Here is a 17,543-nt window from a genome sequence, read left to right on the forward strand (position 1 = left end):
CCTATCCCTGCTGTCAGTGTGGACCCCTGCCTCCAAATGAACAGTTAAAACATGTGTTGTTGACCAGTCTCAACTGCTAGTTTGTTAGAAAATCTGACAAGTATCTTCTACCTTTCTGTCCCTTAAACTTAGGAGAAGCAACCTGCAAACATCTCTGAGGTCACCTTCATAGTCTCCAAATCCTTCCCTATAACTGCCATCTGTTGTGATGCCTGTAAAGCCTCTACAGTGATTAGACAGTGCTTATCCCACTATTCAGAAACATCTCCTCCTTACCTTGGGCTTCCCTGTCTCTTGCCTTTTATCTTATTCTTAAATTGTGTAAGCTTTTTAGGAAAGGGACTCTCTTTTTGTCAGATATTTGCACAAGTGCTTAATGCAATGGGACCCAGATCTCAGAATGGAAGCCCTAGGTACCATGGCAATAAAAATAAAGAATGGGATTGTCATCTGCTTTCCCAATTTAACCAGATAGATTTTTGCATGTTTATCTATATATGCTGATACATAAAATACTTTTATGTGGGAGGTCTGTTCATTACTGCTAGTAGAGATGAGCTTTTCTGTAGGCTGATGTTCCTTATAGCATCCTTCATTTTCAAATATATGTAGATGTACAGTATGGGAATCATGGGCTGCTTAGTGAACAAATAAAAGTAAGTCCCTGAACTGAGTGACTGATAAAGAACCAAAAGCTGGAGAGAAACGTTCCCAGCTTTGAATTGTGTTTGACAGGGCAACAAGTCTAAGGAGCCTTTAGGGACCCTTCCTTTATAATAAACTAACCCTAACAATATGCAATCATTTTAAATGGAGACAGGTTTGCAATACAAAGAACACCGCATATTGCATTAAGCTTATTTTATAGTTTGTAAATGTTACCTATGCTTTGCAATAGATATAATGTGCCAAGCAACAGAATGATTTTCTGCTCTAAAGCTGCAATTATTCTGTAAATTTCAAGATACAGAAGATAGTGTGGGTTTCAGCACTCAAATGGTCCTGGTTGAAAGCTATAGGGTAAATGGGTTGTCTTCTATGCATCTTGTCAGCTACAACAATTTGCAAACCAACAAAAAGTCAGCTCCCTAGAGATGCTTAAAATACAGGAGTACTATAGAACAATAATGAATAACAGAAAGAATACATGTCTGAAAAGGCAGTGCTTTTGCATTGTGATGTTTGCCTGGGAAATATGAATGTTAGTTTTTTGCTCCATTTCTCTTAAAAGTATTCACTTTCTTAATTTGTAATATTTACTTTTAAATGTGAAAGGTACCATGGAGTAAGAAAACATTAATCAATCTTTAAATGTCTAAAAACATCCCACAACTCTGGAGATTTCTAAAAACTTGAATTATGGAAAAACAGAGAAAAAAAATGGTTGTAGGGGAAAGTGTTGATTTGCCTAGATAGATAAGGTTGCAAATCAGTTTTAGTTCATAAATGCACTGATACCTGTACCAAAAAAAGGAAAGAAGACCTCTCAAATATTTTTATTTACCTTTAACACTCTGTGTCACTATAGGGGCTAGGCCAGGGGTGGGCAAAATAGCTGTTCTGGCCAGCAGCTGGACTCTATTTCCCAGCAGCCCCTGCCTGCATGGTTGGAGCCAGCTTCCATGGAGACCCCAGCTGCAGCTGCATTGTGAAAGCTGGAGGCTGGGGTTCCTATGGAGACCTGTCCTAGCCATGCTGGCAGGCCGCATGACAGAGCAGAGCAGGGGACTGCTCTGAAGCTGTTGAAATCTTGCGATGGGGCAGCTTGCTGTGGAGCCATGATCTCTAGCCTGCAGTAGTCTGGGAGCTGCCCTTGCCTATGAAGATGGAGGTAAAAAAGGAATGGAGCACTTTAGCTTCTTCTGCATTCTCTGTCACAAGGTTCCCTCCTCCCCATTCATTAAGAGACCTACACTTTCCCTGATCCTCCTCTTGCTACCAACATACTTGTAGACACCATTTTTAGACCCCCTTCACATCCCTTGCTAGCTGCAACTCCAGTTATGTGCTTTGGCCTTCCTGACTTCATCCCTGTATGCCCAAGCAATACTCTTATACTCCATTGTCTGTCCAAGTTTTCACTTCTTATAAGCTTCCTTTTTGTGATTTAGCTTAATGAAGAGTTCCCTGCTAAGCCAATCTGGTCTTCTGCCATACTTGCTAGTCTTTCTGCACACTGGGATGGTTTCTTCCTGTGTCCTCAGTAAAGTTTTTTTTAAAGTGCAGCCAGCTTTTCTGGACTCCTCTCCCCAGACAGGCTTCCCAGGGGATCCTGCCCAAGCAATGGTCTTATACTCTTCCCTAATTATTTGTGCAAGTTTCCACAAATATCCACAATACATTTGGCCATGGAATGGTTGTGGTTGACAGTGCTTCATTTAAATGTTTTTATAGGGGTCACTTTAAATATATTGTTAGCTGTACCACTGTATTGATCTTTTAAAACGGCAGTGATTTTTCAAAAATGAAAAATGGTCTCATTATACACAGGCTTACTGCCATCATACTTTGAATTAGCCCAACATATAAGTAATATTGGTGTTGTCAATGCATTTGACTTGGGTGGCAGCCCTATAATGACAAAAGGGAAAAGGAAAGTAGAAGGCAGAACAGGGTAGCACCTTAGACTAGGTACAGACATTGGAAAAGCCCAGTGTGGAATCAATCTGAGTTATGCAGTTTTTTGTAGGTGGCATAGTTTAGATCAGTAATAAGCAACTGCCCTTTGGTGGTGGGGGAGGGGGCAGGGGCAAATCTTAGACTAGGTTCTGCCATTTTTCAAAAGTCTGTATGTGCTGAACTTCTGTGATGGATATAGACCAGTTTTGTGTGCCAAACATCTGTTGTGTTACGGGTATAGATCAGGGATGCTGACAGAAGTGACAATTTTTGCCCAATCTGGCCACAGAAAGCAGCCAGTAGCCATGGCCAAACTCAAGCACACAGCTGCAGACAGCTTCAAAAATGGCTGATTGGGTAAAAATCTGAACCCTCGTTGCATGAGGGGTCAGATGAAAACATTTCAAAATAGATTGTCTTCTGTAACTTCTGTCTGTCTGCCTACATGTCTGCCAGCCTATCACTGTTTTCAGAATGGGAGGGGGGAAAAGGAGTGGAGGGAATTCAGTCTGGGGGTTTTCCAGCCCCCAGAGGTCAGGGAGGATGCTCCAATTCACCCACCCCACCTCTCACCACCAGCTGGGGAACACTAGAACAAGCTATGTCTGCTCCCCTCCCATTCTGAAATCTTTGCAGCCTCACAAGGAAGAGGGGCTGTTGTTAAGGGAAACTGGTTGCAGGCTGTAGCCAGCAGCTAGATTTCCCTCCCCCCTAAAACCAACAGTGAACTTCTGTTTGGTCCAGGGGATCATTGTAACGCAGAACACTTCCTGCAAGGCATTCTCCATTACAGCAAGGAGCTGCACTTTTGTCTGCACCCCAGATTCTGAACACTCATACGGTAAAAGTGTAATGCCTGTACCTGACCTTAGAGATTAACTGGATCAGAGAGGCATAAGATACAAAATGGGGCTTTGTATTGCTTTAGTTAATTTTTTCTGGATGTATTAAAATAGATCTGACTGCTTGTGATCACAAAAGATCCTGTGGCTCTTTTCCTAAAAGCATATCACCAAGGCCAATTTCCAAGTACATTCAGTCTCAGTTGAACTTCAGCATTTCAGTCTCAGTTGAACTTCAGCATTTTTAGTACGCTTTGTTGCATAATATTCTTGTCTGTTGAACAGTTGTTGAGTTCCAGAGAGAACTATGAATAGCAAACTTTTGTATAATTACATATGGATTTGTGGGTATTTTTGGCCCTTTCAAGATGAAACTCATGTAAACTGTTGCTACCTAGGTCTGATTCTGAGCTCATGGCAAATCACAGTGGGTGCATCTACATGAAACACATACTGTGAAGCTGCCTAATTAGCTCCACAGTACACTATCACTGTCCACACGAGCAACACTATTAGGCCAAAGTAAACTAATTAACTCCACCATAGGATAGTACTGTCCCACACAAGTACTACTCTACAGCAGAGTTATTTACTCTGCTGCATCACAAGTGCAGATGATGACCAGGGCTGGCTGGGGCACAAGGGTGCTATAGTATAGGACTGCCTGCCGCACTGCATGCAGTGTAGCACAGTACTCCTGACTCCCTGGGCCCCCTACCAGCCAGGGCTGCGCCACTCCAGCTCAATATACTGCAGCCCCCAGCGCACATGTAAACACCGCACCCAGGAGCAATAAACTCTGGTGCAAACTGCACTGGAGTTTATTCCATCAATTAATTTCATGTGTAGATGTGCCGAGTATGACAATTGTTGTAGGCCAATTCATATCCTTGGATTTCCAAATGTTGGGGCTGTAGGTACAATGACCTTGTACTAAGAAATCTGGCTTAAAGGAGAATTTGAGTTCTTTCCTTTTTCATAGGCAGGGAAACTTTGTTGAAGAGTAAAACAAGGAAAAGAGAGAGAGAGACACAGTAACAGTCATCAAAAACATTTTTAAAACAGGAAAATTAAATAATTGGTAGATTGTATATGGAAGAATGTTACTGTTACCTTGCGACTTTGTCTTCAACTCCTATTTAGCCACTGATCTCAGCAATTGTCTTTTTGCCCATATAGAGTATTCTTGAGCTCAGAAGGATACTTCGTAAACTTTATTCAGTCATATTAAGTATTTTAAAGTAAATATATTTATAAAATACAAATGATTCCACTAATCCAAAGAAGAAAAGCACTCTAACTTTTGTAGCTTGGGTACATTCAGCATGCTTAATTTGTGCTATGGCTAAATTTTGGGTTGTAAGTTGAAGTAGTCTTGGTCTTCTTATATAAATCTTATTTATGCAACAAATACATTTGTTCCATATGTAGAAGGTCAAACCAAATCTACACACATTTTAAATTCTCCTTCAATTTTATTCTGAGGGCTTAAGTGGTGCATATGCCCTATCCTTTATGCACTGGACATAGATAAAATAGGGGGGGAAATTGCTTTCCTAGTGGCCTGTTTTAGTCTCTTTACATTTTTCTGAATGTGCACTCCAAGAATATATGACATGAGCAAAACTCTGGACCCATTTAAATCAGTGGGATTAGAATGCCCAGGATTGCTGTGTCTTTACATTGCCTTGTTTGAATCTCCTAATGTAGTTGTCTCTAGAAAGTTGGTCTTGAATTTGAGAATTATGAATGCTAGATGCATATTAAGAATCAATATGCATGATTCTTAATCAATGCATCTGAAATTAGCAATCCTAGCAGGCTCTATCAAAAGATTATTCAATATTACTAGCTTTCAAAACACCTGCGAATTTAACAGTCATTGCTCTCAGACTGAAAAATCTAGGTAATACCAATATATTTACAAATATACTTGAAAGCATATGGTATGTCATATTGAAATTCAGTGATGACCTATTGTCTTATATTTCTAACATGTACATTGCTCTGCTTATATCTCAGTGGGGAAATTTAGAGTATATTGAAATACCAATTCAATTTTCTTAAACTAACGAATGACACTTTTAAATTAAAATATTGCAGTTGAGATATTGTAGACTTATATGACTATTTTTTCCTATGCAAATAACACCTTCTTTTTTAATGTTCTATACATAACAGCAAAAGCAATCACAAACCTATTTAGAAAATGGAAAATTATATTCCTTGGGGTCAATTCATGTAGTAATGGAGAATTTTGCCCTAGTAATTCTTGAGTAAACACTATGGGAATATGAGCCTAAATAAATTGAAAATGTTCATACATTATGGCATGCTTCTTCTGTGGGAAAATATTACACATTAAACACTTTCTCCTATGCATGAACATAATAGTCACCAACATATCTTTCTTATATAAAAACAAGCCTCCGTCTGACTGAGGAACTTATTTATTTGGTTACAGAAACTAAATAGATACATAATCACAAGCATTTTTCATTTGAAATAAATTCCTAAAAATGAATTAACACAGATACTTGCTTAATTAAATTTCCATAGCTTATTAGTTTATTGTCTGTAAGATGAGACATAAATCTGACATCTTGACAATTGGTAGACATTCAAAACCAAAAGCTAAGTACTTCAAATTCTAAAATGCTATCTTCTCCATCTCTGCATTCCATCTGCCATTTCAATATGATGTCATTCTCTATGTTGTTTTTTTACTGTTGTATTCAGTTAATCAACTGCTGTATTGCATCCCAGGCAGGGAGGGTGGGTACATAATCACGTGCCTTACACTCAGTATCTGCTTTCTCATTGAAAGGAACTGAACCATAATTGTAATTCTATATATAGCATAAGTATATAGAACATCAGCTACATATATGTGGTGGAGGCCCAGGATGTGTGTGATGTGTGCAGAGTGGTAAGGCAGATCTACCTGCCTTGAAAAGATTTGAACTGTTACAATCATTAATGGCCATTAATAAATCAACATTAATATTACTCTATTACTATAAACTCTTATTAATATATTACTACTGGAATTAATAGCTGCTTCCTACAGTTAGTATTACCTGTTGTTATATTATAAGTCTATATCAGGCAGGATGAAAGTCAACTATGATTAGAATGAATCATAATAGTTGTTGGTAGAATGAATCTTGAAGGTAGTGTTGTCATGATGCTCTTCATTTTCTCTGTTTGCCTCTTGTCACATCAGCAGGGATGATCGATCAGCCTGCAGCTAGCAGTGGGATCTGAAAACTGGAGGGAGGATAACAAGAATTTGTATTGGTGCCCCTTGTGTACCTCAAGTACTTTGCTTCATGCCCCTAAAATTCCACCAGCCCCATTTACAATAAATTTAAACTAAACAGGTGCACCGCGCCCACCACACACCACCCCACCAGGGTGCAGGGCAGTGGCATACTGATGGTGGCACCAGAGCTAGCTACGTATAGATGATCGAGGCCAGGGATGTATGTGATGTGTGCAGGGTGGCAAGGCAGATCTACCTGCTTTGAAATGAATTGAACTGTTACAATCATTGACCGTTAATAAATCATCTTTAATATTACTACAAACTCTAATTTACATATTACTACTGTAATTAATAGCTGCCTACTATAAGTAGTATCTGTTGCTATATTATAAGTTATTATATTATTATTATCAGGCCTGCATCCCTGGAGAGAATGACGGACAGCTTGTCATAGAAGGGGGCAATTGTGTGACCTGCCCCAGAACGAGAGTTCGTATCTTTGGCTCTGTAAAATGCTGATCTCAATTACTTGGTCTTGCACCAGACCTGGGTCCAGTCACAATTGTGCCCTTGCGCCTGCATGCCTTTTGTAATCTCAGCATAAGCAAGCTTATTCCTCCTACTCTCCAACCTGTCTATGATTCTTTGCTCTGACCAAATGTCAATTAAGTCCTCCAGTTCTTCCCAGCTCCAGTTGGGTCCACAGACATTGGAGGTATCAGCCTCTTGGGCCATCAGCTGCACACTGCTGGTCTTGGCTTTCTGAGACATGATGAAGCAGTTGGTTGTCAACAGCAAAAGCAATTTGTGAAAGGTGCTGGCAAATTTTGGGGGGGGCACCTTTATACTCAGGCTGTGCTTGCAGGAGGGTCTGGGACAATCCAAGGATTTTGAAGTCATCATTACCGGTGAGTATCAAAACACCCGAAGTCGATGAAGCACCCCCAGTTAACAACATGAAAGACCTGGTGATGGTGTAAATAAGGCCATTGTACTTTGGGATGGTTGCTCAATGGCCAAGAATGTTGCAAAAATCATTGATACTTAACCTCCTGCTTGTGCAAAATAATTTTATTACTGAAGCACAGCCTTATGTTTTCTCTTAAACTGGCAAAAGTTTTGAATAGCCAGGAGAGGAGTAGGCAAAACATTTTTTTTTTTGTTTGAAAGCTTGATTACATCACTACACCAGTGGCTGCAAAGCTCAGGATGAATGAAAGGATATGCAAAAGGCCCAATGCCCCGGATGCTGGGGTGAAGTGTTGAAAAAGCAGATACACCAAACTCCAGACCAACCACACATACACAGTCCCTGCCACCCTGCTTCATGCAGATAGATGAGAGGCTGTTGCTGGGAGAGGGGTAAAATGGAGAACAAGGATGAAGTACGCAATGTGATGGAGGACATAGAGGAGGTGGAGGAGGAGGGGGAGGTGGCAGTACTGCAAATGCTGTTTACCTGGGGATTACTGCTGGAACACTTCAGTAGGACAGTAAGGCTACACTATTCAGTGGCAAGTGGTTTTCCTGATTAAATAGCAATGATGATAAGATGATACAACGGGTACTCAGGGGAAGACACAGAGCAAAGTGAACAAATGGAATTTGACTGGACTCTGTTGACAAACCTGGAGATCAGCAGAATCCACATGGTATGGGCCCGTGAAAGCAGCTCAGACTGGTGGGAACGAATCATCCTGACCACTTGGAATTATCAGCAGTGACTGGAGATGTTCTGAATGAAAAAGGAGACATTCTACCATATCATCTCAATGTTAGGTCCACACATCACGAGGCAGGACACAAACATACATAGGGCCATCCCACCAGACAAAAAGGTTGCAATGGCCATTGTGAAACTGGCCAGCCCATCCAGCCTCTGCTACATTGCCAACCAGTTTGACATTGCTGCCTGCATGGTCAGACAGGCAACTCATGAGGTATGCCAACTACTTAAGGAGATCGCTTCTAACAAAACTATCCACCTGGTGAATCCACAGCAAGTCATAGATGGCTTTAATGAGAAAGGATTCCTGAACTGCATGGGGGCTTTAGACAGCACTCATATCCCATTGCTGTGCCCTGTGGAGAGTGGGAGGCTTTACACAAACAGGAAAGGGTATGCCCCCATGATCTTGCAAGCTGTGGTAGACCACTGAGGCTGGTTCACAAACATTTTTACCGGGTGGGCCGGTAGCGCGCATGATGCATGTGTGTTCAGAAACTCCCCTCTGGCTGCCCTCATGGAGAAAGGACACTATGCACCCAGCATGGAGGAGACAGTGATCCACGGTGTCACTGCCCCCCTCCTCCCCCCAATTATATTATGGACACTGCCTACCCCCTAAAGCCCTGGCTCATGAAGCCTTATGGAGGGACCCACAGAAGCTGACCCACAGAAGCTGGCTTTTAACTACCAGCTCACAGAAGCTGACCCACAGAAGCTGTCTTTTAACTACCAGCTCAGCAGTTGCTAGATAGCCATGGAATGTGTGTTTGGTCAACTGAAAGGACGATGGAGGGTAGTTACGTCCTGACTTGACATGGATCAAGAAAATCTAATGCCCTTTATTGTGGCAGCCTGCATACTGCACAATATCTGCAAGAGCCATGGAGAAGTTTTCAAGGACTTGTGGGACCAAGAAGTGTGACAGGCAAGGCAACAGAGATGTGGGGCAGCAGCAGCACAGGGACAGAGGAAATATCTTCAAGGAGAGGCTAGTCAGGCGGCCCTTGTGCATGGTTGTCTTGCAGGATACATTGCTGACAACAACCCCTTGGAGTGCTTTGTTCTAAAATAATTTTTTTTTCTTTTTTACACTTTAAAGTCTGTGTCTGTCTACAGGCATTTGGTGTTGTGGACAGGGAGCGGAAGGAGGGATTGTCAAGGGAAGGGGAAGGAAATCTGGATTGGGCTAGGGGTTTGCTGCTTTGTCAGTCTGTGAGTGGTTTGGGGGGAGGGGGCATTATGCACCATCACCCACACGTGAATGAGTCCCTGGGAGGGGTTGGGGTGGCAAGCCAAACAGCAACCCGTATTTTGAAAAACATTCCAAAAACATTTATAAAACAATTCAGGACATGCCTCCAAAAGCTGGATGTGGCACTACACAAACAGTACTTGGGCAGGGAATAGGAGGGTTCTAGTGGGAAACTGGTTTGGGGGAGGGGAGCATTATGCATCATCACCCACATCTGAGTGAGCCCCCCACCTCCCATTCTAGCTCTTAGTGGGCTAGGCAGGGTTGGGGGGGAGGTACCAAGTCAAATAGCAACTCACATTTTGAAAAACATTCCAAAAACATTTATAAAACAATTCACAAGAATTCACAACACAGCTCCAAAAGCTGTATGTGACACTACACAAACAGGTTGATGGTGTACCTGGCCAGGGAACAGGAGGGTTTCCCATTGGAAACTATATGCAGATCAATGAGCTCAGGAATGCTGGGAAATATAGTCCAAAAAAAGGAAAAGAAAAGCAGAAGAACTCGCTACCACCAACATAGAGAGCAATCGTCTATCAACCAGGTGTCAACAAACACTCACCCACCCACCACTACTCTTATGATATAGTAGTTATTAAGCTGTTACATTAATGAAAAATCCCATGGTGGAATGAGAAGGGAAAGAAATGGGTGGGGAGGATTCACACATGGGGCTTATCTTTTGAGATTTGGATAGGGTCCTTGCGATCATGTACTGACGGAGAGAGACCAGACCAAATGAGCATAGGCGAGTGCAAGTGACAAGGATTTGGGGGTGACTGTGCTCAGGGGAGACTCACAGAGAGTCAGGACTGCCCAATGAGGAGGACTGGGGAGCCCAGGTGGTTCACATGTGCCTTCTGCTGTAATACTCTGGGAAAGACATTCTAGGGGGTAAATTGGTATTTGACTCCCTCTACTGACATCTGCAGGGAATGACACATGGGAGCTTAGCTCGCTCAAAAGTGCCATTCATACAAAAACAAATGCTGTGTAGACCAAACAAAAATGCACCACACAAAAAAAGCCGCATTAAAATTTTCGAGTGGTTTACATTAACTCCTGTGTCATCAACACCCCCCACCCCCCAGAGACCACTGCATTTTGGTGATGAATAAATTCCACTGTGTACCCCAATGGGGCCCATTCTTATAGCGGAGTAATTACTAGCATTACTAAATGCTAAGTTCAGCAGTGTTTGCTTTTTCTATTTTCTACCATGTAAAATAGTTTGGGATCATTTGAAATGCCAGGTGCTATTTTGTAAGCAACTATTTCTAAATAATTTATGGTTTACTTTAAGCCTTGAAACTGGAGAAAGTAGATCTGACAGTTCAGTGCTACCCAGCTTATCTTGTGGGCAGCTTGCAGATGCTGTAATAGCAGTGGCTTCCCCATATGTGAGTGTTTATTAGAGAGCAGGGTAGATATGCATCTGATGAACTAACTAAATAAGATTATATACAAAGCATAAGGTTTTGTGAACTTGCACTCACTTTATCAGATGCTACATTTATTAGAGAGCTAGCTCCCAAAGAGAAATCAAAAGAAAATTTAATTTGATTATGTTTCCCTCCTGGGATGGCTTGATGGTATCTATCTTTCATATGAAGAGATAAGCAGAGGAAACCATAAAGAAAAAAGGGAAGCAAAAGGCAGCTTTGTGTCAAAGTATCAATTAAAATGTGTCAGCTAATAAACATGTATCTACCTTGGCACATTGGCTTCTAGAACCATTGCAGCACCTGAGTTTGGGAAAGAACAAGTTAACATATGTTTTGTAACATGTTTAACTATTATAACTCTATAAGGAGGCCTCCAGGATTTATACATGCTTGGAAATATTTATGAATTTGTCCTGTACAATCTGGAGTTTCCTTTTGAAGAAAAGGTTCTAAGACACATTTACGAACCTTTATTTTTAATTACATGGGACAGATGGATGAGTTTACTTTAAAAACCATTTTATTCTTGCTCTTTAACAGACTCCAGTTCTGGTACACCTTGTTCTTGCTTAACTCCTTGTAGACTGCATGCTATAGAGAGAGGTAATTATCTGTGTTAGTCTGAAGCCAGGCAGAAGGCAGGGAAGGGTGGTGCCTTAGACTAACTTGTTCAGAGAGGCATAAGCTTTTGTAGGCAATAGCCTACTTCATCAGATGCTATTTAAATTATTTTTCTTTATAGATCTTTAAATTTATCTTTATAATTTAAATATCTTTAAATATAAATTACTTTATTCCTTTCTATTTAGTATTCCTGCTCTCTGAGAGTCCATTCATGGTATCTGACAAAGTAGACTGAACTTTATGTGAGGACTTTATGCATTTTTGAATTAGTCTCTAAGGTACTGCCTTGCCTTACTGTTTGTCACAGTTCTATCAAGACAATTTCTTATTCTTATCACTATTTCAGGCAGTATTCTGGAACATCCTGGATTTTCTTAGTGTATTTTGTCTGAAAAGTTTTGCATCTTTTGCATACCAACTCTACCCCTATTGTTCACTTCTTATTTCCTCATTTTCCTTTTCTGTAAATCTGATTTCTTAAAGGTCTGTTGTCTCTTTCCAAACGCTAATGCAAAGTAGTAGTTTAATCTCTGCAATTTCTTCTTCCTCTATTTCTGTTTGTATTTGAGCCCTTTATGATTACTCTCAAAAGGACTGATATTTTTCTTGATACAAAGCAAGAAGGCATTTTGCTAATTTGAACATTTGTTTTACCTCTTGTTCATTCAGTCTAGAATAGTGATACTTACCTAGGGTGCTGCAGCACCCTGGGGTGCTGTGAGAGCCTTTTTAAAGGTGCCATGCAATATTAATGCTCTTGGATATGGAAACATCTGCATGGCTAGGGACAGACATTCAAAAAAGCCAGAGCCTGAATTGATTCAATCTTTGCAGGTTAGTTTACCCTGCAGAGAGTGAATCAGTTTCCAAGTGGATAAATGTTCCCTTTCTATTCAGGAAATGCAGGCACGTGGCTGTAGTGGTTCAAGCCAGAAGCCCAGGGGCATTAGAGCAACACTTCCTTCCACAGGGAAGCTGAGCTGAGGAAGGGGGATGTGGCTGGACCCTGGCAGGCCAACCCCAGGAGCTCCCTGACAGCAGAAATAATCCCATCACACAGGACTGCCTGGCCCCAGAGAAGAACATTTTCCCCTCCTCGCTCTCCCCCACTGCTGCAGGGCTAGGAGGGGGGCCCTATCTAGTGCAGGGGGGCATGGCGCATGGCCAGTTGGAATGACTGCCCCAGGCCCTGTGCTTTGGGGGGGCTCTGCACTTCAAGAACATGGCAAGGAACCTGGGCCCAGCAGGCAGAAGAGAGCATCCTGGCAAGAAGCACAGGGCAGGGAACTGGAGTGATAGGGGAGGAGGGCGATGGCCCTTGTTGAGGATGAGCCACAAAGCTAGGAACTAAAACAGCCCTGGGTCTCCGGGGCCAGGGTGTGGCCGGAGCTGGAGCTGGAGCCGGAGCTGGCTGTTGGGACTGGACCCACATGGCAGCTCACAAACCCTCTGCTCCGGAGCACCCCACAGGGCACAGGAGATGCCGACCTGGTCTCTCACAGGTGCTGGCAGCTGGGGAGCATAGTGATGGTGGGAGCATGGTGGCAGTAAGTGGGAGCCCTTGCAGATGGCAGTTTTGGCAGTTGGGGGGGGGGGCCAGGGCTGCCACCTCCATCCTGCTCTGCAGCCTGCACCATCTGGCTCTTCTGGCCCTGGTTCCTGGCCCTTGCCCTCCCAGTGGATTTCAGAATGTAGGCAACACAACACTGATCATGACTAGTGAGTTTTTTAATTATATGAACTTCTTTTTAATTATATAAAAAAGTTAAAGGGGCCCCACACAGGCTGATTTTCCCTAGGCCTCACACCCCCCTAGGGTTGGCCCTGCTAGTGGGGTGGGGAGGGGTGCTCTGTGGGATGCCTCACCCCAGGGGGAGATTCTTCCTCCTGCTTCTCCCCCATTGCTATGGGATGGGGAGGGGAGGCTCTATGGGATGCTGCCCATCCCCAGAGGGGGACACTTCCTCCCCCTTCTCCCTGCCAGAACAGGGGGGGCTCTGTTCCATGCTGGGGGGAACTCTTCCCCCTCCTCCTCCTTCCCTCCAGAGGGGCAGCGGGAGCAGGGATTTCAGCTGGGCTGGAGCAGGATGGTGTGAGGGTGGGGAGTGTAGAGACTCCCACACACTCCCTCCCTGCAGCATCAGGGAGGGAGGTCAGGGCACTAATGCCTGGTGCAGGCGTGGCTCCGGCCAGCACTGCATGGGGGGAGGGAGTGGAGCCTGACTGATCACTGGGGCTCTGCTCCCCATGCTAGTAGCTTCAGCACTTGCAGGGGGGGAAGCCCTGCATTGGAGCCTGCTGCCTCCCATGCTCCCTGCTGGGCAGGTCCCTGCACTCTGCTGGGAGTGGAGGTAGTCCCACCCCCTGCTTCTGTATGGAGTTCAGCTTGGGGCTTCCATGATGCAAGTGTGGAGCTGCAAGCATGTAGCACAGAGCCCCTGTGGTAGAGGCATCCAGCACTGTGCTGGGGCAAGGAGTGCAGCCCTGCACAGCCTGCCTCATCACTTCTATCCCCAGGGCTCCATGCTATGTGCCTGGGGCAGGGGAAGGGTGGTGAAATAAGGAAGTCAGATACTGAAGGCTTAAACAAAAAAAGTTAGAAAAATTAAATGGAAATAAAGGAGGTCTTAAGTTTTAATAAATTGGGGTTGGGATTGGGGTGCTGGTCATGATTCCCAGGGTATCTGGGAGCTGTGATGGAAGCACTTTTTGGGAGAGATACTGCCCCTGCCCCAGGAAAGAAGCCCCAGCTCATGGGGACCTGATCTGGCCCCCTACCTTGTTGCCCTCCCAACTCCCCTTGGACTCCACTCTTGGACCTGTCCATGCCCTGCAACCCAGCAAGCTGGTTTGTGCTTTGCAGGCTGCTTGCACCCCTGGGGTGAGAAGATTACACTCCCAGGAGCAGGATGGGAATTTGGCTTTGTATCAGAACCTCCCTTCTCCCCCTCCCCCCCAGACAATAAAGTTCAGCAGGTGAAAAGTTTATACGCAGAGAAGGTAGGGGAAAGGATGCTGCCTCCTGGGATACTGGAGGTCTGCAATTTGACTGGGGAGTGGGGCCACATGTTAATGGGGAGGTAGAGTGTGGGGTCACACATCATCTGTGGGATGTGTGGCCACACATTTAATGGAATGTGAGGTGGATAACACAGATCACAGATGGATAAACCTGTTCTGGAGTGGCATAACTTTAAGCCACCTAAAGAGTGCTTAAAATTAGTTTCAGGTGTTAATGTGTGGACAATCCAAGTGTTAAGAACTCCAGGAGCCACCTAAAATTAATGTGTAACAGGGCCTTAATGAGCCTGTAAGAAGTAGCCTAAGTGTCCTTGTACTTTAAGGAGAGATGCTGCCACAGCTAGGGTCCAGGCAACTGAGTACAGGTTAGCTGCAAGAAGGTAAGTGACAAAAAAACAGTGTTGCTGAGTAGGGAGCTGCACATTAAGGAAAAGGAGAACACCTGTAGCCAGTCAAGGGAACACTGCACAGATTAAGCTGGCTGAAGGAGAACGGGCAGCTAGAACCCATAGGCTGTGAATTCCTATGCAGGGTTAGTTGCTCTGCAACAGAATAGTAGGATAGAGCCTTATTTAGGCAATCGGGGTGCCAGCTACCAAAAAGACAGGCCCTAATGAGCAACCCTTGTAGGTGGCTGGGGGAAGCCACCTGACCAGAATGGGGAAGGGGTTAGAAAGCTTTTAAGGCCAGGGCCTGTACCCATGCAGTCAGCCTGGCCGTGGAGGTCACAGGAGATAAACCTCATCAGCAGGATGGCTGAGACTGAGAATTATTCCTGAGATCCTATTGCACCTGAGAACTGGAAGCAAGGATAGAGGGCTTTCAGGCATGGCGACCTAGGAGAAGGAATAGTCTGTTATGCAGCTGGTAGGCTGATAGTTTTAGTTCAGCTAGCAGGCTTATATTTTTGGGTTACAGTTATACCAGTGTTTGGACTAGAAAGGGAAGGAGGAAGTCCCAATAGTGCCAGAAAGGCATGGAGGGACTTGAACCTGCTAGAGGCAAGGCCCAAGCTACAGGAGAGCCCAAGCAGGTGAGAACCAGGACCAGGGGCCTAGGGGGAGAGAACGGGAAACAGAGATAAGGTTAGGTACCCCGTTCCCTAGAAGGGCAAAACTGGGGCCAAGAGCCCAGCATCTAAGGGAGGCAGAGGCAGGGTGAGGGACCCAGTGCTCAAGCGGGGCTGAATGAGAAGAAGAAGAAGGCAAGGCAATGAAGGCAAGGAAAGAAGACATAGAGGCCAGAAGATGCATGTGACTGGACTTGGGCCAGGAGCCCACTGAGATGATTGCTTGTTAACATTTGCGAGGCATTGGCATGGCTATAGGAGAGTTTCGAGGCTGTGAGTAAGGCAACAGGTGCCCCTTGAGGCACATACGGGCCAGGAGGGCACACACAGTGTGAAGGCTAGTCTGGGGACTAGGAGAGTCCAGGAGGGATCTTCTAGCACGAAGCCAGAGGAGGGCTGGGTCTAGGACCCTAGGGCAGCCTCCCTTTCCAGAAGTAACAAAAAACATCAAGGCATGTCAGGTGGGAGAAAAGGGAGGTTAACATAGAGTCAGAGCAGAGCAGGAGCCACATGGCCACCAGGGGGCAGCACAGCTGCCTATGGAACACCAGTCCTATTACACAACCTTAATTGCAACAAGGGAAATATATGTTCAGTATTAGGAATCAGAATTTGTGGTAAAACTGATATCTTTTATTAGACCAATTAGATATTTGCAAAAAAAAAAATCTAGTTCGTCTAATAAGATATCACCTCTACCATGAGTTCTGATTCCTTTTGTCTGTAGACCAATACGGCTACCACCTGTTCAGTATTAGGAAACTTTTAAACCATTAAAGTGTTTGAGTACCGAACACTTTAGAAGAAGTCTTGAGTCCAGTTAGACTAGGATGGGCAACTATTTTGGCTGGAGGACTGTTTAATGAGTTTTGGTAAACTGCATAGGGCTGCAAGGGTAGCCCCAACCCTTGACAGGTTGCCCCCACCCCCTGGTTGCCATCTTGGGAATTGGAGTCCTTCCCCAATCCCTGACCTTTGCCACTGATATTGTCCCTAGAAGTACTCCTTGGGGCTGGGGGTGGGGGGAGAGGGAGCTTGCCATCTGAACCAGAAAAGAAACAAATCTTGAAATTCTGAAACTTAGAATGCACAGCACTTGCTAAAATTGTAAGGCTAAGCACCTTTAACAGCTAAAAGTCAAACACCTACTATAATGTATTTTGACTTTATTACAAAAAATATTTTTGTGGTGGTTTCTATTTATGTAGTGTACATGGACATGATTGCATAATAGGTCAAAAATAAAACCTTACTCTTGTATTTAGTGGGGGGTGTAGGGTATGTTGCAGGGTGTGTGTATATGTGGAGGGATTGTGGGGGCAGAGTGTGGGTGGGGCTGTGTGGGAACTCTCCCCCATAGTGCATAGTCACTGCCCAGAGCAGCAGCAGGCGGGGACCTTCGGGATGCTTATGGTGCTGGTACCTGGCAGCGCACGGTTCTGTTCACCACTGCACATGGCAGCCAGAAACACAGCCTGCCTCTATCATGCAGGGCTCCATGTGGTGCACATGCAGCTCCTGGCACTCGCATGCCACCAGGGGAAGCCCTGCACAATGGAGCCAGCTGCCTTTCCCATGTGCAGTTGCCAGTGGTGGGAAGCCCTGACATCTTCTTCTATAGTGGCAGGGAGTGGGGAAAGCAGCCAGCTACATCACGTGGGGTGGCAC

At 44.4% G+C, this 17,543-nt stretch overlaps 2 protein-coding genes across 2 annotated transcripts in view; both read left to right on the plus strand.

The window, feature by feature from the left end:
* Nucleotides 1–17,543, plus strand: part of LOC109310322 (sphingomyelin phosphodiesterase 3-like) — a 250,464-nt gene that overhangs the window by 37,257 nt on the left and 195,664 nt on the right. The window lies entirely within an intron of this gene.
* Nucleotides 8,097–17,543, plus strand: part of LOC109310321 (sphingomyelin phosphodiesterase 3-like) — an 80,009-nt gene continuing 70,562 nt past the window's right edge. Inside the window, exon 1 of the mRNA XM_019535403.1 lies at nucleotides 8,097–8,214. Within this exon, the coding sequence (XP_019390948.1) occupies nucleotides 8,097–8,214 (118 nt within the window). The remainder of the gene's footprint in view (nucleotides 8,215–17,543) is intronic.

Source organism: Crocodylus porosus, unplaced genomic scaffold (genome assembly GCF_001723895.1).
Source record: "Crocodylus porosus isolate Cpor-Errol unplaced genomic scaffold, CroPor_comp1, whole genome shotgun sequence".
Lineage (NCBI taxonomy): Eukaryota > Metazoa > Chordata > Crocodylia > Crocodylidae > Crocodylus > Crocodylus porosus.